The sequence below is a fragment of the Gymnoscopelus microlampas genome (assembly GCF_963454915.1).
Source record: "Gymnoscopelus microlampas genome assembly, chromosome: 8".
NCBI classification, from domain to species: domain Eukaryota; kingdom Metazoa; phylum Chordata; class Actinopteri; order Myctophiformes; family Myctophidae; genus Gymnoscopelus; species Gymnoscopelus microlampas.
The window spans coordinates 7,691,204-7,715,586 of NC_139945.1; the positions used below are offsets into that span (position 1 = coordinate 7,691,204).

At 41.2% G+C, this 24,383-nt stretch overlaps 1 protein-coding gene across 1 annotated transcript; it reads right to left on the minus strand.

Annotated features, from left to right (window-relative positions):
* Positions 1-1,584: 1,584 nt before the first annotated feature.
* Positions 1,585-16,848, minus strand: LOC311050685 (myosin heavy chain, fast skeletal muscle-like; the record flags this gene model as incomplete). The annotated part of the gene is made up of 39 exons (XM_084064771.1): positions 1,585-1,663; positions 1,768-1,896; positions 2,493-2,588; positions 2,690-2,794; positions 2,884-3,054; positions 3,182-3,307; positions 3,385-3,588; positions 3,703-4,011; positions 4,500-4,624; positions 4,772-4,937; positions 5,023-5,206; positions 5,387-5,583; positions 5,678-5,796; positions 5,959-6,085; positions 6,214-6,603; positions 6,690-6,780; positions 6,928-7,073; positions 7,885-8,061; positions 8,334-8,576; positions 8,754-9,009; positions 9,767-9,903; positions 9,996-10,119; positions 10,205-10,322; positions 10,537-10,624; positions 10,854-10,918; positions 11,059-11,362; positions 11,516-11,686; positions 11,780-11,929; positions 13,207-13,325; positions 13,839-13,977; positions 14,936-15,039; positions 15,119-15,217; positions 15,312-15,375; positions 15,465-15,557; positions 15,688-15,799; positions 15,888-15,915; positions 16,006-16,162; positions 16,409-16,552; positions 16,642-16,848. 39 exons carry the CDS (start codon positions 16,846-16,848, stop codon positions 1,643-1,645), a joined length of 5,805 nt encoding a protein of 1,934 aa, XP_083920897.1. The 3' UTR covers positions 1,585-1,642.
* Between the last annotated feature and the right edge of the window lie 7,535 nt (positions 16,849-24,383).

Sequence of the window (24,383 nt, forward strand, 5' to 3'; positions counted from 1 at the left end):
GGATTGCATCTTTAGCCTGTATATAGCCTGTTGACGTGTTCCCTCTTGACAATACTTCAGTTTCCGAGGAGCTTTTCTCGAGTGAGATAAACATGTTTGAATCAAGTGCAGTTTAATCTCATCGGTGCGTCCAGGAGAAGTGAGGGCTAGTGAAGAGCTAGTGAAATTGTGAGCTAGTGTATGTGTGTGTGTGTGTGTGTGTGTGTGTGTGTGTGTGTGTGTGTGTGTGTGTGTGTGTGTGTGTGTGTGTGTGTGTGTGTGTGTGTGTGTGTGTGTGTGTGTGTGCGTGTGAGACCTGAACAGAGAATATGAGTGAGACAAGGAAGGAGGAGGAGTCCTTTTAAAGGCTCAACTGCTCAACTGATCTGATTGGAGCAGGACCAACGAGGTGATTGAGTTGATAGGTGATGAATGTAAGGAATGACAGCTTGCTCAGTCTCTCAGTTTAACTCTCGTATTAAAACTTCCATTTGACATTGCAATAGTATCCATTCAGCCATAAAACTATTTAAAATCTATTAATATGCCACATCAAGGAACTGTAAATGATACTTACAACATTCAACCCATACTTGGCATGGTATGAATGTCGTGAACTTGCTTTGTGGTATGTATTTTGCCAGTGGCTATTTCATTTTATCATTGCCGACCGCATAAAAATAATCTGTATAACTGGGAGGGTGGCAGGGTGCTGAGTTTCTTCACTTGGTGTCAGTGTGCCTTGTCAAATACATTATTTGGAATAGGTTAATTTTCAGTACATTTTGCTGCTAATAGCCTACTTATACATACTTATGTAGGCATGTCTGCAGGGATAAAGGTTCGGCCCTCACAACGCGTCGCATCGCGGCGCGCTGTGAGCATGTAGATCTGCTATTTTCAAATAGCTGATGTATATGTTAAAGTGCTCATGTGGCCCATAGTCGCTTATTTTGGGCTGGTTTTCCTAGACCTGGTTGCTTGTTTCTCTCACAGAATCTGGCAACACTGTTAGTCAGTCACAACAGGAGGGAGTAGAGGTTAAAAACACATGTTTTATTTTATTTTTTTATGAAAAAAATAAAATATGATAATATAAAATTGTAAAAGCGTGATTCGGTGTCGAGGGAAAAAAGGAGGGGACCTAGAGTACTTATAGCATACATAACATAAGGGTTTTAAATAATTCTATCCACAATTGTTGTCCTAGCCTTATCCTGGTCACACCACACCATTTGTTATATGTTTTGACCACTAGATGGTGATATTTACCTACTGTTGTAATCTAACTAATAGTGTAGTAGTCCAGTGAAGCGTTCCAACAGCACCTTTGGAAGTAGTAGAGTATGTTTTAGGCCTACCCCCTGTCTGTCTGTCTGTCTGTCTGTCTGTCTGTCTGTCTGTCTGTCTGTCTGTCTGTCCGTCCATGTGTCCATCAGTCAGTGTGTGTGTGTGTGTGTGTGTGTGTGTGTGTGAGATGTGTGTGTGATTTGTGGAGATTTTTCATATTCCATCCTGATTGGCAAAAATGTGCTTCCAAAGTTTGCAGGAGTAGGCTACTTAGTAATGAATACAAGAAACAAAAACATTATTTTGTTGCCACCTTTATTGAATACAATGGGTCATATTTTATGACTTTTTGCGGTGACTTGAATTGAAGAACTTATTCAGCAGCTTCTTTTCCCTGTAAAAATAAGAATATCATTTTAGATATTCAATATGAATCTTTAGTTAAATCTTAGTTAAAGATAGTCAACATAATGAACCTTCACATTGAACAGGTATTACCTTGGAGTCACGACTTTTAGCTCTCATCTTGTTGACCTGGGATTCAGCGATGTCAGCACGCTCTTCAGCCTCCTCCAGCTCATGCTGAACCTTTCTGCACTTGGACAGGTGAGTGTTGGCTGCTTCCTCCTACAATATGATAGAGATGGTTGAAAGGAAAGAGCATCTTGCAATTATAGTCCAAACAAGACAATTTCAGGAAATTGTAAAGTGTGGTTGTGGCTAATGCAGTAGCCCATGTGGGCATGTTCATGAGTTCCTTGGGACCAAATGAATGAGCCTTGACAGGTTCTAATTGGAACAGCGCGGTCATGGCTGTGTTCTTGTCCTTGCACGCCAAGCGAAAAATCCAAGCTTAGAGGAAACAAAATCTATTGCTTTCTGTAGTCCATTTTGGAAATTCCTACTATTTTGCCTGAAACACACTGCCTGCGTCTGCAGCACGTGTGGATTGTGCTGGAACAGCTTGCCTTTCTTTTCAGCACCCGTGTTAACAGGACAGAGGCTCCACAGCTTATTATTATTGTTATCATTATTATTATATGCAGAAGCACAGCAATCTAGAGATTCCATGTGCTGCTCGTGGAAAGCAGCGAGATGGACACTGAAACATACTCCGCTGTTGGTCAGTTTTACATAACTGATTCCTAGTATTCCTTATGACAACGGTACTATGTCCATGGCAGCCACAAGTGAAAATTCATCAATATGTATATTTGTCTTACCGCTTCTTCAGCCTGCCTCTTGTAGCCCTTCACCTTCATCTGCAGTTTGTCTACCAGATCCTGAAGCCTGCCAAGATTCTTCTTGTCCTCTTCAGTCTACAGTCAGAGTTCATTCATAATGTTAATTGTATGTTCCTGCAATCTATTAATTTTGTCAGAGGCATGATGGTCATTGAAGTGAACATGATATACAGTACCTGGTATGTCAGCTCCTTCACTCTCCTCTCGTACTTGCGGACACCTTTAATAGCATCTGCTCCACCTCTCTGTGCACCTTCAACCTCACCCTCCAGCTCACGCACCTTCACAGTTGAATTATACATTATGAGGTTATTTCATGTTATTTCAACGTCTATGACTATAACCTGTGTTGAAGTAAACTACATATTACCCTGCCCTCCAGTTTCTGGAGCTGCTTCTTGCCTCCCTTCATAGCCAGGTTCTCAGCCTCATCTAGACGGTGCTGCAGGTCCTTGACCGAGACCTCCAGGTTCTTCTTCATCCTCTCCAGGTGAGAACTAGTATCCTGTTCCTTCTTAAGCTCCTCGGCCATCATAGCAGCCTGGAAAGGAATTTTTTGTATAAGATAAAAAATACTTTAATGTCCAGCTAGGAAGGTTGTTCTTGGTCTCCATGCCGCTGCATCACACAACAAACTTGTCCAAGAATGTCACAACGTCATAACTTACATCAGTGATGGCTTTCTTGGCCTTCTCCTCAGCATTCCTTGCTTCTTGAACGCTGTCGTCGACTTCACCTTGGACCTGGATCAGGTCAGACTCGAGCTTCTTCTTGGTGTTCAAAAGGCTTGTGTTCTAAAATTAAGATTCAGTTTAGGTATGCATGACTTGAATATCAAATATTTGATGTCGAGAGCTTCTCGTTGACTTACCTGAGAGTGCAACAGTCCACCTCGCTCACTAGCATCTACCAGTTCTTGCTCAGCCACTTTGCGGCCTCTCTCTGTCTGTTCCAGAGCCACTCTCAGCTCCTCAATCTCAGCAACCATGAGGCCATTCCTACGCTCCACCATGGCAGCTTGTTCCTTCACATCTTCTTGAGCTCTGACGGCATCATCAAGGTGCAGTTGGGCATCCTAAAATATATCACATTTGAAGTGGTGAAGAGAAACATCAGAATGTGATAATTATTTTAAGAGCAGCTCCACTGTTTGAATATGTGTCTATCTACTAAATACTATGCTTTGCACCTTATACTGTCCCTGGACGTTCCTCAGCTGCTTCTGGGCCTCACCAGCCTGGCGGTTGGCGTGACTCAGCTGAACCTCCATCTCATTCAGGTCTCCCTCCATCTTCTTCTTGATCCTCAGGGCATCGTTTCTGCTCCTGACCTCAGAGTCCAGAGTGCTCTGCATGGAGTCAATCACCCTCTGGCTGTTCCTCTTGATCTGCTCCATCTCCTCATCCTTCTCGGCCAGCTTCCTGTCGACCTCACCCTTGATCTGGTTGAGCTCCAGCTGGACACGAAGAATCTTGGACTCCTCGTGCTCCAAAGTACCCTAAAATGTAACACAGAATCAAAATGTAAAATCATATACTGCTACACTGTTTGAATATAAAGCTTATTGAAAGAAATAAAAAATAATTGTAGCGAGAAGTGCATGCCCTGAACTGGGATCCAATCCTGATTGCCAACTCACCAGTCTGGCACGTGCAACAGGCAACAGGCAGCTCTAAGAAAGCTAGCTCACTCAGAGGAGCGATTTATGGCCGGGCCACTTCTGTGGGGTCGCAACACTATTCCCCCATTCAAGTGAAACGCTTAACGTTCCACGTACCTCACACGGGGAGAGGCATCCCACTACTGACAACAATGTAGCGAATAGTGCAACGATCTGAGATGGGATCGAACCCGGATAGCCAACTCACCAGTCCGCAACAGGCAACACTAAGAGAGCTTGTTTGATCAGAGGAGCAAGTTATGTCCAGGCCACTTCTGTGGGGTCGCTAAACTATAGACAATTGCATTCTTCATCTACATTTTTACCTCAGCTTCCTCCAGGGCTGTCTGGATCTCTGACTTCTCTGTCTCCACCTGTTTCTTGGACTTCTCCAGCTCATGGATGTTCTTTCCAGTCTCACCAATCTGTTCAGTCAGGTCTGAGATCTCCTCTGCAGTGGTTTGAAAATAATGAATGAATTTTAAAAGCAAAGTGATGACCTTTTGACCCGACTTTTGGCTCATATGAAATATGCAAAAAACACATTGAAGCAAAAAAAAAAACTGTTGTTAAAAGAATGATGTAGAGAAAGACTCACGTTGCAGGTTCTTGTTCTCACGCTTCATGGTCTCCAGTTGGTCCAGAGACTCCTCATAGGAGTTCTTCATCTTAAACAACTCAGTGCTGAGAGAGCGAGCCTCTTTCTGAGCTCCTTCCAGTTCTGCCTGGCCCTCTTCATACTTCTGCTTCCATTCAGCCAAGACCTGCACAGCATGTGTAATGAAATGTGTTATTTACCCCACTTTAAGGAGCAATTATTATGTTTTAAACTAATGAATGTCAAAGCACCTTATCAAAGTTCCTCTGTTTCTTGTCAAGGTTGGCAGCCAAGCCATTGGCCCTTTCCACATCAATCATGAGGTCTTCCACTTCACCCTGGAGTCTCTGCTTGGTCTTCTCCAGAGAGGCACACTTGGAATTCACAGCCTCGATTTGCTCTTCAGCTTCCTGAAGACGCTGGGCTAGCTTCTTCCTGTTAATCAGTTTTGAATGGAATCAAATGAATGGGAGCAATATTTTGTTCAGAGAGTGGTACCTGTTAGTGTAAAACATTGATCAATTACTTGGTATAGTAAGTGGTACCTGATAGCTTTAAACACTTCGATCACTTATAAAGAGTAGTACCTGTTAGTGTAAAACACTGATCACTTACTTGGCGTCCTCCAGCTCCTCAGTGCGTTGGACAGCATCAGTCTCATACTTGCTCCTCCACTGACACACTTCAGCGTTGGCCTTGGACATTCCACGCTGCAGCTCTGCCTTGGCTTCCTGTTCCTCCTCAAACTGCTCCCTCAGGAGGTCACAGTCATGGCGAGCTGATTGCACAGCATGAGCAAGTGCATTCTTTGCCTGTAAAAAGAAAATTGTCAAAATAATGTCAGCTGAATGAAACTAGGCCTATTTGTAAAAAATGAGAAAAGGTTAAAGAAAAACTGTTCCTTGCCTTAACCTCCTCTTCAACGACTCTCTTCAACTCCTCAATCTGCTGGGTGAATGCCTGCTTGCCTCTGGTGAGTTGTGACACGAGAGCTTCTTTTTCCTCCAGTTGACGACCAAACTCACCTATTTAGAAATTTTAATATTTGTTTCAAACATTTCAAACATGAACAACAAGTCCCGGGATAACTGCTGATCAAAAATAAGCATTATCTCTAATTATGGTCGATTTGCTTTAGTACCATCGACAAACAATGCATACAAGTAGACTTTAAGATGAATATTTACCGTTCTCTGTCAACAGTCTTGCTCTCTGAGCTCCAATATCATTGATCTGGCGAACGTTCTCATCACTCTTGGCCTTGATTTCACTAAGTTGGTCCTCAAGGGTGCGGCACATCTTCTCAAGATTTCCCTGGAAATTAACATTGGACATATTCAATGATTGGACAAACCTCATGTATTTACTCATTTTGTTCCTGATTGGTTCATTCAACAAGTATTATCTCAATAATGATATTATCCACAGGCATTCCATCATACCTTTGCCTTAGCAACAGCCTCCATGTTGCTGGAGAGGTCATCGATCTCCATCTTGTATTCACTCTTCTCCTTCTCCAGTTTCTGCTTGACTCTCTGGAGGTTGTCGATCTGTTCACCCAGCTCAGCCACGCTGTCAGCCTGTTTCTTACGGAGAGCAGAGGCGGTGGCTTCATGCTGCAGGGTGGACTCTTCAAGGTCACGACGCAGCTTCTGGAACTCAGCCTCGCGCTTCTTGTTCATCTCGATCTGAGCAGCGGTGGCTCCTCCAGCCTCCTCCAGCCTCTCACTGATCTCCTCAAGTTCCCTGGAGAGATCAGCTCTCTGCTTCTCAACCTTGGCACGAGCGGCACGTTCCGCCTCGATCTCTTCTTCCAGTTCTTCAATACGAGCCTTTCAAATTAATGATGTTAGATCAACATCTGAAAGTAATAATTCACTCTAACTTATTATTAATGATTTTACAGAAATTAAAATACCTGGAGTTCTTTGATCTTCTTCTGCAGCTGAGACCCCAAAGATTGTTCATCCTCAATCTTACTCAGAAGCTGGCTTACTTCAAAGTCCTTCCTGTGGAATACAGCACATCCTATTTTAGTGTCATTCTGCAGGTGGTTTCCTCTCCATGACATTTCATATTGTTGTTATTATTATTAATATGAATAATAATAATAATTATTATTATTATTAATTATTCATATTGTTTGTGCACATTACTTCTTTATCTTCTCGTCAGACTGTTGCTTGTCATTCTCCAGGTCCATGATGGATTCCTGGGCCAGTTTCAGATCACCCTCCAGCTTTCTCTTGGTTCTCTCAAGGTCCATGCGGAGCTTCTTCTCTTGCTCCAGGGAACCCTCCAGCTGCACAATAATTAAAAACAAAAATGAATAATTCAGTGAAACAAAGAACAAACTAGAAAAAGTGCTCCTCGGAGCACAGGTCTCCACCAGGTCAGGTACATTATTGTGGCCTCCTGGTGGCGCTATAATAGGCCAATGTGAAAAGGGTGCCATTTCTTCTTAGGGCTTTCACGGCAATCGGACACTGCATTCATGATTTGAGGCATTTTGTTCCCAAAACGTGTTATGCTGAATTAGACCTGCTGGTGGCGCTATAACAGGCCAATGTGAAAAGGGTGGCATTTCTTCCTCGGCCTAATGGGAATGTGCGTGTTAAATTTCACGGAAATGGCAAGCTGCGTTCATGATTTGAGGCATTTTGTTCAAAACGGACCAATCCTGCCAACTTTGGAAGCCAACCTTAGCCAATGAGGATGGAATCTGGAAAATCGGACAGATCCGTGTTGATCACATGACTATAGAGATACTGTGTACCGATTTGCATGACGTTTGGATAAAATCTGTAGGAGTATTATCAAAAAATGTTTTTTTGCACAAATTGGCCTACTGGTGGCGCTATAACAGGCCCATGTGAAAAATTTGGGGCAGAGGTCATGAATTGGCATCCAGGGAGTGTGTGTGCACAGTTTCGCAGCGACCAGGCCAACGGTGCCGGAGATTAGCTGGTAACGGACGGACAGGACACACACACGGACGGACACACGGACGGACGGACAAGGAGCAAAACATACTCTCTCGCCATGCCTTTCGGCCTGGCGGAGAAAATAAACATAATGTGTTCAAAACATCCGATTCACTTTGGAAAACTCACATCGTCAACTTGCTGCTCCAGCTTGGTCTTGGCCTTGGTCAGAGTGTTGACTTTGTCTTCCTCTGCCTGCAGGTCATCCAGGGTCTGCTGATGTGCCTCTTGAAGGGCCTTCTTTTCCTTGGTCAGCTTAGCAAGTCCCTCATCCTGAGAGGCCATCTCCTCGGTCAGGTTCTTCACCTGATATAAGCAGAACATAAATTTTCGTCATGGAATGGATCAGTGGTTCTCAAAGTGGATTCCAGGGACTCTCAGGGTTCCTTTGGGGGGGGGGGGGGGGGGGGTCTACATTAAATTGACCCTTACAAGTCTGTAACTCTGACAGAATAAATGTTAAAGTTTGAAAACCATTGGAATGGATCATTAGTGTACTATAACTGGATAAGATGGTTAGAGTGTATAATCTTGAATCTAGAGTGTATAATCTTGAATCTAGAGTGTATAATCTATACCTTGTTTTCAGTGGCGTGTTTCTCCTTCTCCACTTTGGCCAAGGTGAGCTCCAGGTCATCAATGTCCTTCTTGAGCTCAGAGCATTCATCCTCCAGCTTCCTCTTCTTGGCGGTCAATTCAGCATTGATCTCCTCCTCGTCCTCCAGTCTCTCAGTCGTCTCTTTGAGCTTTGCCTCCAACTGGATCTTACTTTTAATAAGACCCTCACATCTCTCCTCTGCATCATTCAATGCTTCATCTCCCTTGTGGTCAAGGAAAAAGAAAAAAACACAAGGGAGGAAAGATATCAGCACTTGTTCTGGTCAAGATATATTTTTGCAGTTGCCTGTAGATCGGAACAGACTCTTAGTGAGCATGAAAAAGCACAGCTTTGTGATATGAGGGAGGGAATTGTAAAATGTCCAGTGTAGCCTACTTACTGATGATGCTGCCACCAGGAGGTTATTTTTCTCCTGTATCAGAGCCACCATCTTCTCTTCCAGTGTCTTCTTCGTGGACAGGGCAGAAGCCAGGTCAGTCTTCATCTTCTCGTAGTTCTCCTTCATGTTGGCCAGCTCCTTCTCAGTCTCAGCGCTTTGCAGGAGAGGCTTGATCTTGTAGTACAGCTTCATCCATGGCCAGTGTTTCACATTGCAGAATGCGCGCACGTTGAACTGGATGGTGAAAATGGCGTCTCTGAGGGAACACAGTTGCAGTGTATCATGAGTCATGACTGATTTGATTAGATTTTGGTCACAATATAACTTAAACCCAGGATACACACATAAAAGCATAATGTGGTCCTGCAACATAAATACAAATCAATAGTCGAATAAAAAGACATAGCACCAATACATTACTCAGCACGTCACATGAACTCACAAAATACGAAACCACTGAAAACAGCCTAAAATCCCTAACAAAGCCTGTGACTTTTTCCGTAACAGTATTTTCACACTCATGTATAGGAGAGTTTAGAATGAGACTCCCTGACACACAGAGGCAGTTCATTCCAAAGACAAATACCTGTGAATATAAAAGCCACAAACTTTGTTTCTTGGTATCTCATATAAACCTTGGTTCGCCCTAGTTTCATACTGATGTACAATGAACTTAGCATCACTTTTTCTGGATTGTGGACCCCGAGCTGCAGATCTAGGGTTTCCTTGCAGGTTGTTAGTGCTTTTAGTGTGTCATTATAGTTGTTATTGTTGTCGTTTTTATTGCTGTTGGTAATATAGTTGTTGTCCTCCCCCTGACAAGGTAAAGGCAGATGGACACCCACCCTAGAGCCTGCTCAAGGTTTCTTCCCCCGATTAAGGGGAGTTTTTCCTTGCCACCTAAAGCTTTTATTATAGTGATTTGACACTATGACAAAATTATGTTGAACAGTAAAATAATAGTTTACTTACAAATAATACTAAATATTGAATAAATTATGTTTTCAAAGTACCTTCTTGCCATCATCTTCACAAACTCTGTTCTCATGATGTAAGCTCGTGCAAGAGCCTGAGTCAATGTGACCAGAGCAAACAGCTTTTCATCTCGCATCTCCTCCAGCGTACCCAGCAGACCAGCTTTGAAGAACACCTGAACACAATGTTACAAACACTGTAACTAATTGTAAAATCAACCTTTAGTCCTCTCTTGATAATGATAAACCAAGTTCACAGTGTGTTTACCTTGGTGTGTCCAAACTTGTACTCCTCAACAGGAACGTCAATAGACCCAAGCAGCTTCTCAGAGGCTTTCTTGTTGTCCATGAACGCGCCATCGGGACATGCGCTGGCATTCAGTACTTTGTACCTATTTTGCAGAAGTTCATGGTCATTTTGCGTGCCTCCTGTTAATAGGTGTGGAACTAAGAGCTGCTGGAAAAAGGAATGAATACCTCTGCTTGAAGTCAGCATATGGGATTCTGCTGGGGAATCCCTTTCTACAGATTCTGATGCCCTCCAGCACACCGTTACACCTCAGCTGGTGGATAACCAGGAAGTTCTCCATCAGGCCTGTAAAGATGTTGCTTCATTATTGTTATTGGGACAGAATAGTTACACACTGGCCAAATTTGCATTATAAGACCACCTCACTCGTTGGGAATCATATATATATAATAATCATAATAATTATAAATTATATATTATATATATATATATATATATATATATATATATATATATATATATATATATATATATATATATATATATTCTGTGTATATACCTGGAGTCTTGGACTCGTTGGGAATCAGGCAGCGCACAAAGTGAGGATGAGTGCTCCTCAAGTTGGTCATTAGCACCTGCAAGTTCGCCTATTGAGACATAAAAGACCCAATTAGGCTTATTATTAATAAAAAGTGATACAATATTGTACTTTTTCTACCACTTTAATTATTTGTACTCTTTAGATACTAGTTAATGTGCAATTTTTTTTCTAAAACATACATTAACCACTTAATATTGCCTGCCATGTCCGTCTTTTAAAATACACCCGCCAAAGACGTGTGTGTATATATATATATATATATAATATTCTCTTACCCTGAAAGCACTAGACACAGTCTGCATGGAACCACCCTTCTTCTTGGCTCCCTTTGCTCCAGATACTGAGGACAACCGGGCAGAACAGGTTTCGGTGACAGAGTTTTGGGGAATTATAGGAGGATTAATATAATAATAAACATACCTTCAGGCTCAGGTGGGGGATAGAACACATTATATTATATTATTATAGTAATAAACATACCTTCAGGCTCAGGTGGGGGATAGAACACAGACAGCAGCTTTACTGAAGACTTCTGGTACAGCTGCACCACAGAGTCGTTCAACGGGTCTTTATTCTTCTCTAGCCAGCCTGTGATGCTGTAGTCCACCGTTCCAGCGTAGTGAACCAGGGAGAAGTGGGCCTCACCCTTGCCTTTGGCAGGCTTGGGCTTCTCAAAGGCTTTACACTTTCCAAGATGTGTGCCATGCAACTTGTCGCAGAAAGTTTTGTCTGAAGCCTTTGGGAACATGCACTCCTCTTCAAGGATGGAGAAGATGCCCAAGGGCTTTTTAAAGGAGACAAAAGAGACAATGACAATAACAAATTATATGCTAAAGTACAAACTAATAGTATACCTTCTCAGTCAGATCAATGCAGACAGCCAAGTCCATGATAATACATAATAACATAATTATATAATATAATAATAATTGTATACCTTCTCAATGAGCTCAATGCAGACAGCCAGGTCCATGCCGAAGTCAATGAGATCCCAAGGGATTCCTTCTTTCTTGTATTCCTCTTGCTCCAGAACAAACATGGTGTGGTTGAAAAACTGTTGCAGTTTCTCATTGGTGAAGTTGATGCACAACTGCTCCAGGGTGTTGAACTGTGAGTGGAAATACCATTAGCCTGCAGTCTCTTAAAGTCTTTGTGACAAAAAATAATGAGTATATCCCACTTAAAACAAGTTCATGCTTACATCAAAGATTTCAAAACCAGCGATGTCCAGCACACCAATGTAGTAGTTTCTCGGCTGCTTGGTGTCCAGCATCTCGTTGATCCTAACGACCATCCACAAGAACTCCTTCTCATAGAGGGACTTGGCCAAGGCACCAACTGAGTTCATTACCTAAGGAAATAGGAACGTTATTAGTAGGGGTTTGAATTACTCAATTTAGAATTTAGAATTTAAGCATTTAGCAGACACTCTTAATCCAGAGCAATTTACAGTAAGCAAGGAAAACACTAAGTAATACATCAAATGCAAAGCAATATTAATTTAGTATCATAGGTAAACCAATAACCTATTATCAGTCTAAACAGTATAATCAACAACAAAAAATGTACATAGAAACTATACACACTATAGGATGCCAGGTCTACAAATGAACCTGGCATCTGTCTACATAACATGCTCTAAATTCCATTTTTGCCTTTGCATAAGCCTGCAAGGTCTTCAAGGCTAGGGCAAGTGCTACGGGCTAGTGTGGAGTCTGAAGAGGTGAGTCTTCAGATTACGTCGGAAGATTGGGAGTGAGTCTGCAGTTCTAACTGCAATGGGGAGTTTGTTCCACAGTTTGGAAGCCAGAAGGGAGAAGAGTCTGTCCTGGGTGTTTATGGGAAGGTTCTGACAGCTTCCCTGTGTTAGCTGATCTGAGTGAGCGGGTTCGATACACAATGTGTAGTGTTCTTTTTTTTTTTTTTTTTACAGGTATAACAATACTGTTAAAATATAATGTCAGAGACCTGTGCATGGAACTGCACATGTTTCTGTAGAGTGATTTTTTTGTATGCTATTCATATATTAAATAAATAAATAGAAATTAGAAACTAGAAAAAGTGCTTCACGGAGCATAGGTCTCCGCCAGGTCAAGTAGGTTATTGTGGGCCAGCAAGAATGTGTTTTGCAAAAATCGGCCTCCTGGTAGCGCTATAATAGGGCAATGTCAAAAGGGTGGCATTTCTTCCTCAGCTTAGTGGGAATGTGCGTGCAAAATGTCATGGAAATGCTTTCATTATTTGAGGCAACGGAGCCCTTTGGCAGCCAATCTTAGCCAATCAGGATGGAATATGAAAAATATTATATAATAATAATTATATATTGGCATCCAAGGAGTGTGCGTGCACAGTTTCGCTGCGAGCAGCCCAAAGGTGCCGGAGATTAGCTGCTCACAGACAGACAGACGGACGAACACACACACATGCACGGACGGACAGGGTGTAAAACACAATCTCTGCCACGCCTTCAGCCTGGCGGAGACAATAATGTTGGACAATCATTTTAATTACAGAAGATGATTTAAGACAGTCTGGACTCAACTCAAAAATATATTAGAGTTCTTATGGTATGCTGTGTTGAGAATATAAGGTGAGTATGAAATCAGAACTTATACATAACTTACTCACCTGTGGCACAGTTTGTCCCTTAGTGACAAACTCGTTTCCGACTTTCACTCTGGGGTAGCAATACGCCTTAAGCATCTCTGCCGAGTTTATACCCAACAGGTACCCAATCTTGTCAGCCTCTGAAATGTTCATACAATTTGCAATTCACAATTAGGCCTAATTTGCAATTCACACTTAGGCCTTTCACGGCAATCGAACATTGCATTCATGATTTGAGGCATTTTGTTCCAAAAATGTGTTAAATTAGACCTGCTGGTGGCGCTATAACAGGCCAATGTGAAAAGGGTGGAATTTCTTCCTCGGCCTAGTGGGAATGTTTTGTTCAAAACGGAGCACTCCTGCAAACTTTGGAAGCCATTCTTAGCCAATCAGGATGGAATATGAAAAATCTGAAAGACCCTTTTCGTTTAATGACTATTAGAGATACTGTGTACCGATTTGCGTGACGTTTGTTCAAAATCTGTACGAGTACTGTCAAAAAATATGTTTTGCAAAATGTGGCCTCCTGGTGGCTCTATTACAGGCCCATGTGAAAAATTTGGGGCAGAGGTTCTGAATTGGCATCCAGGGAGTGGGTGCACAGTTTCGCAAGCATTTCGGCCTGGCGGAGACAGTAATAAAGATCAGCTCACCCTCCGTGCCATCAGGTTCTGCCTGTTCCTCACGCTGCTTCTGTTTGAACTTCAAAACCCCATGATGCATCACTGCACCGGTGAACTTGTAGATGTACTGTTTCTGCTCAGCGTCGAAGCCCAGGATGTCAATAGCCTCCTGATGTCAATAAGCAGAGATATATTCAAAAGATTGATGTTAAGCATTAGATTAACAAACATCCTTTAGAACTGTGTTCAACTCAACAGTTAACAAACCAACATACAGTATAAGTGTATATATGCTATCTGCACATTTCTAAAGTGACAATTTAAGGACTTTTAAGACCTTTTAAAGGTTTCATGACATTCAGTTTTACAACATTAAAAGTCATTATCGTGGTCCTTCAAACGTGTATTAAAATGTTTTAACTGAAAAATCCACTCCAGTGATCCATGGCAGGTTTTTTTCTCTCTGATTTCCAGAGCCTTTTCAACTGCAATGAAAAAATAAATCTTTGTCTGCAGGTGTCACTGTTGAGGGATTTTGCCTGTCAATCATCGTCTCTGCTGGGAGGGGAGGGGCGGGGAGGAAAGGGAGCGGGATTAAGGGACTATGACGTCAAAGTCAAGGGGCCAATCCCAGCACTTTTTTTTGCCTAATTATTCAGAAAACCTCAGACCACAGAAAATCCACTGAATGTTCAAAGTCTTTTTGGGTGTAATTGAGGTCATAAAACCCCCCAAAAGACAAAATAAAAAAAAATGTCATAAGAACTTTAATACCTATACAAACAGATCATTAAGACCCTTACTGCGTTAACAAACTATACCCAAAAAAATGGCAAACATTGGCCAAATTGTCAAATATTATCAAAGAAAGAGGCAAACATGTAGATCGGCTACTTTCACAATATTTATCTGTGGAACCGAGTTAAACTAAATGTAATGCCTCAGCTCCTACAATTCCAAGTGCTTGTCAGGGTGTGGGGGGGGGGGGGTCCCAATTTCAAATAGGATTATTTTGGGCGGTCACGGCGTGAAAACTTTTAGAGCAACTGCTTTAGAAAATACATTTTGCAGAGCTACTGCCTGCAGTGCACAGTGAGTATTAGAAAGATTAAAATATGTTCACTAACATCAGTAGCGTCCAGCTCCTCCTTGTCGTTAATGCTGGCCACAGTGATCACACCCATGCTGATCAACGGGAAGTCGTAGGGGTTGGCGGAGATCAGACACATTTCTTTAAAAAAAATAGAAAATTGTGAACTTTTTTATTCATTCATTTATGTACTCACTGCATTATCAGTAATTCCACTTACCAATGATCTCAGGTTTGTGGTTGGTCATCATCTGGAAAAAGATGTGGTAACCTCTCTCTGCAGCAAGCTGGTAGGTCACTCTAGACTTCTCCAGCAGATCTATATGGGTTGTACATAACTCATAATAATAAGGATAATAATAATAATAATCTTCATGGGTTGTACATAACTCAATATGTAACTCCATACTTACATGTCTCAATATCAGCACTGGCCAGTTTACCCGTTAGGTTGAAATGGATTCTGATGAATTTACCCTGTTGATGATATAGCACAATTTGTTTCATCCCTCTACATTGTGGAATCATTGCAGGTTTTCTCATAAAATGTCATTATTTATACTTACAAAGCGAGAGGAGTTGTCATTCCTAATAGTCTTGGCATTACCATAGGCCTCCAGCAAGGGATTGGCTGCAATAATCTGATCCTCCAGTGACCCCTAGAATGTTTTAGACATCGCCATATTTAAAATTTAGTCAGAATTATTTTAAATTGAATTGCTATATTGCATATAAATGCTTCATGTTCAAAAAAAGTTTTTTGTTAATGTTAAAAACCTGTATATATACCTTGATTTTACCGCTATCGGCCGCACATTTTTCTCCACTAGAACTAGCTGCTGTTGCAAAGTACTGGATGACACGCTTGGTGTTCACAGTCTTTCCAGCACCGGATTCTCCACTGGTTATAAATGCATACATACATTCAGAGAAATGCAGAATTTGTGTACAATGTTCTTTTTTTTATGCCTAGTAGATGGGAAACTTACGTGATCAGGACAGACTGGTTCTCTTTATCTGTAAAATGTAAAGCAAACTTTTAGTCATGGATACAGCACAAAACCATAATAGTTATGTATTCTTTACATTTTCCTGACTAGTACGTACCCATCAGCATGAACTGATAAGCGTTGTCAGAGACAGAGAAGATGTGGGGTGGAGCCTCAATACGCTTCTTGCCTCTGTAGGCATTTACAACCTCCTGGTCGTACACTGGGAGCCACTTGTAGGGGTTCACAGTTGCACAAAACAAGCCAGAGTAGGTCTGAAGGGGAGAAGAAAGAGAACATTAACAAAGTACAACATAACACTGAGCATGCCACATATCTGGGACAACGGATCACAACTTGCAAGTGGCATCAACTAATGAGCAAGTTAACTTCAGAACCATGAGTTTGTTTGAATTTGTTTTTCTATGGCTTTCACTTGATGATATAACTTGTACTCTTTTTCTTTCTTTACTATCGACAGGTGCAATACTTTACTGTTCTCAGCGTGTAGAAAACCTTACATAGATCATCCATGCTGCATAACGCTCTTTGAGGTTATACAGGACAGTGGCTTCAGTGAGGTGGGTCATCATGGCCATGTCCTCAATTTTGTCATACTTGGGAGGGTTCATAGGGGTGACATCAGCCTCCTTTACAGTTCTTTCCTAAAAATAAAAACACAACTTTGTAATGTCTTGCAATTACAGTTGTACTGTGTCACTATTTTATTTTAGATCCATCTCTACCTACGTACCTCCTTGTTGTCCAGCAATTCCACGGTGACTTTGCCACCGTCCTTCTTTAGGATTTTACACTTGAGATACAGCTCCTTAGCATCAGCACAATATGCTGCAGATTTGGCATCAAAGGGCATACTTTGAGACTCCATTCTCTCCTTCTCTGGCTTACGGAGGTAAATGGCGGCCTTGCCATACTGCTCCATCTCTGCGTCCGTACTCATGGTGGCGGCTTTCTGTAGACAGACAAATAGATGGTGTTGATGCCTTTGCTGTCTTGAGATCTGAGCAGATAAATGTTTGACTATGTGTAGGACTATTCTTATAAGCTGTATCTTATTGTAGGTTTAATAGGAAACTTATTAACACTCACTTTTTCCCTCTACCCAGTAGCAGTGGAACCTTTCACAAGTGCAACTTGTGTGGAAAAAAGTGTGGAGAAAAAAACAACACATCATTTTGAGGACACAAACATGACTTGAATGATACACTTTAATACACTATATATATATATATATATATATATATATATATATATATATATATATATATATATATATATATATATATATATATATATATATATATATATATATATCCATTAAAGAACATTATATAAATCCCTATGAAGATTATTATTATTGTTAATTATTGCACCCACTACTACTTTATTCTTATACACTTTCATTCCCTTCCTTGAATTAAGGTTACATTCAGAGGTTGGTCGAGTAAAAAACGTATACCCAAGTAAAATTAATATAATAATGACTCCAATAGATGTATGATTCTTATGGACACCTCAACACATAACAGGGGCTATATACCAGTCAGCCTCTTTGCCTGAAGTGTTTCTCAGATAATTAAACAAGCAAAACATCAATTTAATGAAAATGGGTAAAAAAAAGAAAAAACAGGCGTATTGTAGCCAAATCATTTGAAAATGTTAATTCTACTAGTAAAGAAAACATCTTCAGGAATATACTTGAGTACTAAAAGTGAAAAGTATGTTGCATCGCAAGTACAATTAGTTCAAAAAGTGACTTGTGTAAATGTACTCTTCCCACCTCTGGTTACATTATGTACATACACATTATGTATGTTACATTACATTATGTAAAAGACAACTGAAGACATTTACATGTAACAGCTAACACAATACATTTATGTAAATTACTAACAGGACTAATACATTTAAATAGCTATTAATATCTAACATCTCTAATGCATTTATATGTCTAGTATGAATAGCTAACATGTCTAATAAATGAATATGACTATGATGGAGAGATGTCTCACTCACCAACAAATGGAACTCTGCACTCCCACTCCATGTCAACCATCTCAGCCTGCTTATATATTGGTGCTTATTGCATGCTTTGCATAAAGTAACAGCAGGACTTGCCTTAAAAGGTCCCTTAATTCCACTTGACATTGCGATAGTATCGGTTTAGGTTAAAGCTATTTAAAATCTATAAATATGCCACATCAAGGAACGGTCAATGTCACTTCCAACATTCACCCCATACTTGGTATTTGAGGTGAATGGGGTGAAATTGCTTCTTGGTTGATAACTATTTTCCGGTGGCTATAAAATGTAATCACTGTTGACTGCATTGAAATAATCTGCGTGGGTGGCAGGGTGCCGGGTGTCTCCACTTTGTGCAGTCATGTGTTGACAATAAATAAATGATTTGGAATAGGTTAATTTTCAGTGGTGGAAAGTGCATTAAGTAAACTTCGCTGCTAATAGCCTGCATAGACAATAGGCATGTCTGACATGTCCGGATGGGTTTACTGCTTGGCCCTTGCTTGCCCCCGAATGTCATCCCATAATAAAGTGGCCTTGTACTACAGACACACACGCACACGCACACGCACACACACACACACACACACACACACACACACACACACACACACACACACACACACACACACACATTATGATTTATGCTGGTGATTTAGTTGTCGGCTACTGTCTCCTTACAGTGCTGGCCAGCAGCTACTCAGTATATGCTCAGAATACGGAAAGTTGTTTGATATAAAGTTCAACTCTAAAAAGAGTGTGGTTATGATCTCTAGAAGTATTAGAGGTTGTGAAAAAGTTTAAATACCTGGGTCACATAATCAGGGATGATCTCTGTGATGACGATAATGTGCAGCGCCAGTGTTGTAAACTATATGGGCAAGCCAACATGCTGGCAAAATTTCACACACGTACAGACAATGTTAAAGTATCACTTTTTAAAACATATTGCACTCCTCTATATACAGCCCACTTGTAGTGCCGTTATAGCAGTGCAAAAAATGTAAAAACTTCAGGTGGCATATAATGATGCTTTTAGAATATTCCTTAAACTTCCAAGATGGACTAGTGCAAGTGAAATGTTTGTGACCAGTAATGTACCCACCTTTCATGCTGTATTGAGGAATGTCATGTTTAAATGTATGTGTAGACTGTTGGAGTCAAAGAATATATTAATTATGGCCTTAACAGGGATCACACGGAGTGATACAAGGTATTCCTCATGCTTCTGGAAACACTGGAGGCATTGCTTGTATGTTTTTAATTAATGAAAACGGTCTGGTACTCAGACTATTTATGTGTTGTTGTTGTCTGTTTTGTAGCCCTGTTTTTATATGGACCCATGGTGTCTGAAATAAAGTTTATACACACACACACACACACACACACACACACACACACACACACACACACACACACACACACACACACACACACACACACACACACACACACACACACACACACACACACACACACACACACACACACACACATTTAACATCTTTATTTGCGTTCACATATCAATACATTCTTGAACACAAACAATAGTAGATGCAAAAGCTTGGGAAACTCAACAACGAGTGTTTCAGGAAACAGATCAAGGATACAGGAAGCATCGTCTCCTCCATATGTGGCGACTGGCAATTATCACAGACACTGAACAGAAATGAGTCGATGCCTTAGCTCAGGGGTTCCTAAAACTATAGATCAATCTATCAGTAGATCACAAAGGCTGTGCAGGTAGACAGCATGCCATGCCCCAAACAAAATGAAATAAAATAACAACATAAAGTGGAATCTGCCACTTGAATTAAGGTGACTTGATTGATTGACATGAAGAACGGCCTGTCAGCTCCCTTCGCTGATTCTATAGTAGGCAAACCCACAATCCGTTGCTCTGTTTTAGAGAGAGTGTTGGGTGTGAATAGTACTGTTCAGATTTGAATCTTGTGTTGTGGCTACTGAATTCGTACCCAAGGAGGGGTTGATGGTCCATTGTGGAACCTTGGGCCGTCAACCTTTACTTTATAGAGTGTGGAGCACAGAAGCTGTGTTCCAGTCAGAAGGCAGGCCTTGCCAGCCCCTGCTTTTATATACTGAATGTGAAGATAAGATCCTCAGAATTCTCCAGGCGCTCAACTGAACGCTTTATCGCATGCAGACTTTGATGTGGAGCGAATTGCCTTCGTGATATATCAGGTTGTGCTGTTTTAATATCATTCATTTGCTGTTCTTTTATTCACATATTATAGAGGGAATCTCCCTTGTTTGTCAATAAATATGCCTTGCTCAGGTGAACGGTAATATTTGTGTATGTCGTCTATAAACTGGACTTTAGGGTTTTATTGAACCATACAATGACAGGACCACCACGGCACATCAGTGTGAACATCAGTAGCTTTGTAAAGTTATATAAAAATGTGCATGGTATATAGAGATCAAAAACCTACTTCCTGTACTTCCCTACATGGGAGGAATACTTGTTTCCCCCCCATTATGGCCCATTCCAAGTGTGTATTCCAAAGAAAGGAAAGATTGAGAGACATTTTCTAACATTTTACGTATTTTAAAGTACTTTCAGCAATAGACCACCGAAGTCTGACGTAATTTACACATCCTATGTTTGTCTACCTGGTTCGCAGTTTTCCACCCCCATTCTGAATCCCATAGACGTATTTAACATCGCGTCAAATAAGAACTGTGTTCCAAAAATAAAAAATGGCGGTTTTACTCTTATGGATATGAAGCATCAACTGACGGTGAGAAAACGCTAATGTTACTTCCGCCGAATTAGTTACATTTTCGCCAGAAACAGACTGTATCAAATATGAGTGACTGACTATCATAAACGATACAGAACCTCCTCCCTGACAATATCGCCGAGACAGTTTGTTTATTTTTGGACCACAATTCTTATATGAGACGATTCTAAGATGACCCAATGTTATTCTCCATAGTGAAATTACTTTACGAACCTGGGGATGAACGAGTGACGTCAGGACTTCGGTGGTCTATGGCAGGCATCTCACTTAAGGATATGACTGAGGCTTCCAAATATAAACACAAGTTCTTTACATTGTAACCAAGCTGTGCTGCACGCACGCACACACAGCCTCATTGTATTGCTATTTTAACCATGCTCCTTATTTGACATTGCTTGTAGTACAAGTCATATTTTACTTAATTTGTTTTCTTTCTTTCTTTCTTTCTTTCTTTCTTTCTTTCTTTCTTTCTTTCTTTCTTTCTTTCTTTCTTTCTTTCTTTCTGTTCCTTACCCATTTCTTGAATGTACATTTTGGGACTTCTGCCTGCAAGTGTGGAATGTAGTGAAGGTCACATATTTACAGCTTTAAATATTTAATGTGCAGCTTTGAATATGTATTTATTTGTGATTCACTGCAAAGTGCTGATCATGTCCATCATCACACACCTGTCTGTTCCTAGGAATGGAGAATGGGTGTGATATGTTCGCATTCACATTTCCGCACTCTCATCAGGATCCTAGCAGCACTGTTCTGGATGTACTGGAGCTTCTGGATGCTCTTCCTAGGGATCCCGATGAGAAGTGCGTTGCAGTAGTGTGCACATCAATAGTGTGCTCGCTGCTGCTGCAGCAAGCGTGCGTGCTCCTGAGTAAAAGGCAAATGCCTTACCAACTGAGCTATTCAAACAGCCATTATTCAGTGAGAAAGGAGCCCACAAAGACCTTTCTTAATGAAGCCATGCCCTTTACAATATTCTTTGGCTTATGAAGGCTTCTTTTTTTTTTACATACAAACTTATCTTCAACTGGGATTTTAGATAATGGTCCTCATGAGTCAAGGCACATGTGTAAGCAAGTTTCATGGCTGTCGGCCAAACGAGGCATGACTTATATGCCTGTTTAAAGTCTGCATTTTCAAATTAATGCTATAGCGCCCCCCTTTGGCCAATTGAAGTAAGATTGGTTTCACTGATATTTGGAATGACCCTCTACCATCCTGCAAAGTTTCATAAAAATATGAGTCTGCATTTATGTGTATGGGGCAGAAGAATGGTTTTCATAAAACTGCAATATTCATTGGTTCATAAAAGCTTCATTTTTTCACTTAAAAAAAAACACTCCCGATTTTCTGTCGGCATATGTCCAAAGTACATGTGTAGAAATTTGTGTTTAGGCCCTACATTGCTCAAAAACCCCCAGGAGGAGATAGATTGTTCATATAATAAAAAATGGTGGGTGATCTAAAGGTCAAAGGTGAGGAGACACATATTTGTATGGAGTTTAGTTGAAACAGGGCATGAGTTATACATGTTCAAAGTTATCATTTTTCAATTGAGTGCTAAAGCGCCACCTTTAGCCAATAGTTGAGGGTTTCGTGTCTTAGCCGTTTGGCATAGCCTTCTTCCATTATTGCAGAGTTTCGTAAAAAGTGACTGCACGTTAGAGATAATTCTGCCATTTATGCGTAAAACGGCGGAAGACGATAATGTAGAGATGCAATAAGGGTCCAAAGACCCCTTGGCCTAAGCTAATAAGCCAAATGTGCCTTAATACATTGTAATTGCCCTCTATAACAAACATGTAAAATTAAAAACACCTCCAGCGCTATGGAATGCATGTGCTAATGACACACGTTGAAAATATTGTTTCGATGGTCATATTAACCTCGGGAAGTATTACAGTAAGTAGTTAATTAGGACATGCTAATAACATTCCATAGGGCTGGACCACACATGGACAAATGACATCATGAACTTGTGACGGCCCTTTTAGTTAAAGATGAACCATTTCTAAAATAACTAAAATATTGAAGGTGTTTTTAATTTTACATTTTAGCTATAGTCAGAGGGCATTTATAATGCATTAAGGCATATTTGGTTTATTAGCCAGGGATCCTTTTTAACAACAGGGAAGACTAAATACCACAGAGAGGAGGCCGGGTGGTGGAGGGAGTTTGAACACTGTGACAATGCGCAGAACGCTGTGACAATGCTGAGCATTTACAATGTTGTGAATGTTGGACTGTTCACAACACAAAAAGACAGCTCGTTAGCAACCTGCAGCAGGTGGTGTGGGGCTCCCTGTTGTCTTTATGTTTTATGTGGGTTTACGTTTTATGTTGTCACAAGACCACGTTAAGCTAAGTTAAGGACGTGTCCTGGGAAACTGGCCCCCTCGGCTACGAGGCTGATTAAACAGCAACGTTTATTTATGTCATGATTACTGAACATGGATCTCATCACTCTGCCATTGTTGTGGCTGGTATGCCACCTGGCCCGGAGTAGTACTTCTTTCTGTCTTCAAATCTCTCTGCACGGATCCAGTACAACAGAGTTTCTTCTTCATCTTGTGAAAACTGATCTTTTGACCGATCTCAAAATAAACCTGATTATTTTCACCAATATTGATGACACAATAATAATGTGACCGTCTCTCTGTCTCTTTAAGAGAGTCAGCTGTGGCCCTTCCCGCCCCCCTTCCCTCACACACAAGGGCTGCCTGTCATATCTCACAGAACAGCAGCTGCAGCCTTTGTCGGTGAAGAGAGATGGATATTAGTCAGAGGATATTAAAACAATCTGGGAGTAAATTCCTTGTGTCACCAAAGTGTTTGTAAAGGTGTCTAGTAACACATCTCACAAAGTTAGAAATGTTGTAGCGCCCTGCTTCTAAATTCCGCCGTTTTTTTTTTACACACCATTTGCTGCCCCCCCCCCCCAGGTTGGTCGCAGCCCTGTGCTGCGATGATTTTATCCGCCAAATTGGGACGTTCACGGCATATTTTGCACCATCACGGTGCGTTCATCAACGGTGACGAGTGCCTGTAACACAGCCAGCAGCGTGCTGCGTGCGAGTCACGCGGCTGACTGTGTCTGTGTGTCAGGATTCGAGGCCACACACACAATCACGTGCAGCATGCATCCCCTCCCCCTCCGCCTAATGGTTGTGTATGGTGCCGACTCGTGCTTTAGCGTGATTGTGTGAGTGTGGCTTCAGGAAGTAAATTCCCTTCGTCTGATGTGCCGCGCAGCATGCATTTTGACAACGCATGCGCACCTGCGCACCAGTTATGTGCACCCCTGAATATCTTTGCCTATACTTTTGTGAGGTCAATCACCAAAACATCAAATAGCACTCCCATTGTTTTTTTTTTACATTTTCAAACAGGAGTTACCATTTATAGCCATCAAAATGAAAACATTTCAAAAACACACCATACAGCTGTGCTCAGAGGCAAACTCAGGGATTAAAGCAAAACAAAAATCTCATGTATTAATTTGTTTCCCCATCTGGTTCTGTTTTCTGTGTCTTCCTTTGTGACTCCTGCATGTCCTCTCTCCCCACATCCTTAAACCTCCTCTTTGGCCTTCCTCTTCTCCTCTTACCTAACAGCTACATCTTCATTATCCTTCTCCCAATGTGATTGATTGATTGATTGATTAAGACTTAGACAGGGGCCATTTTAG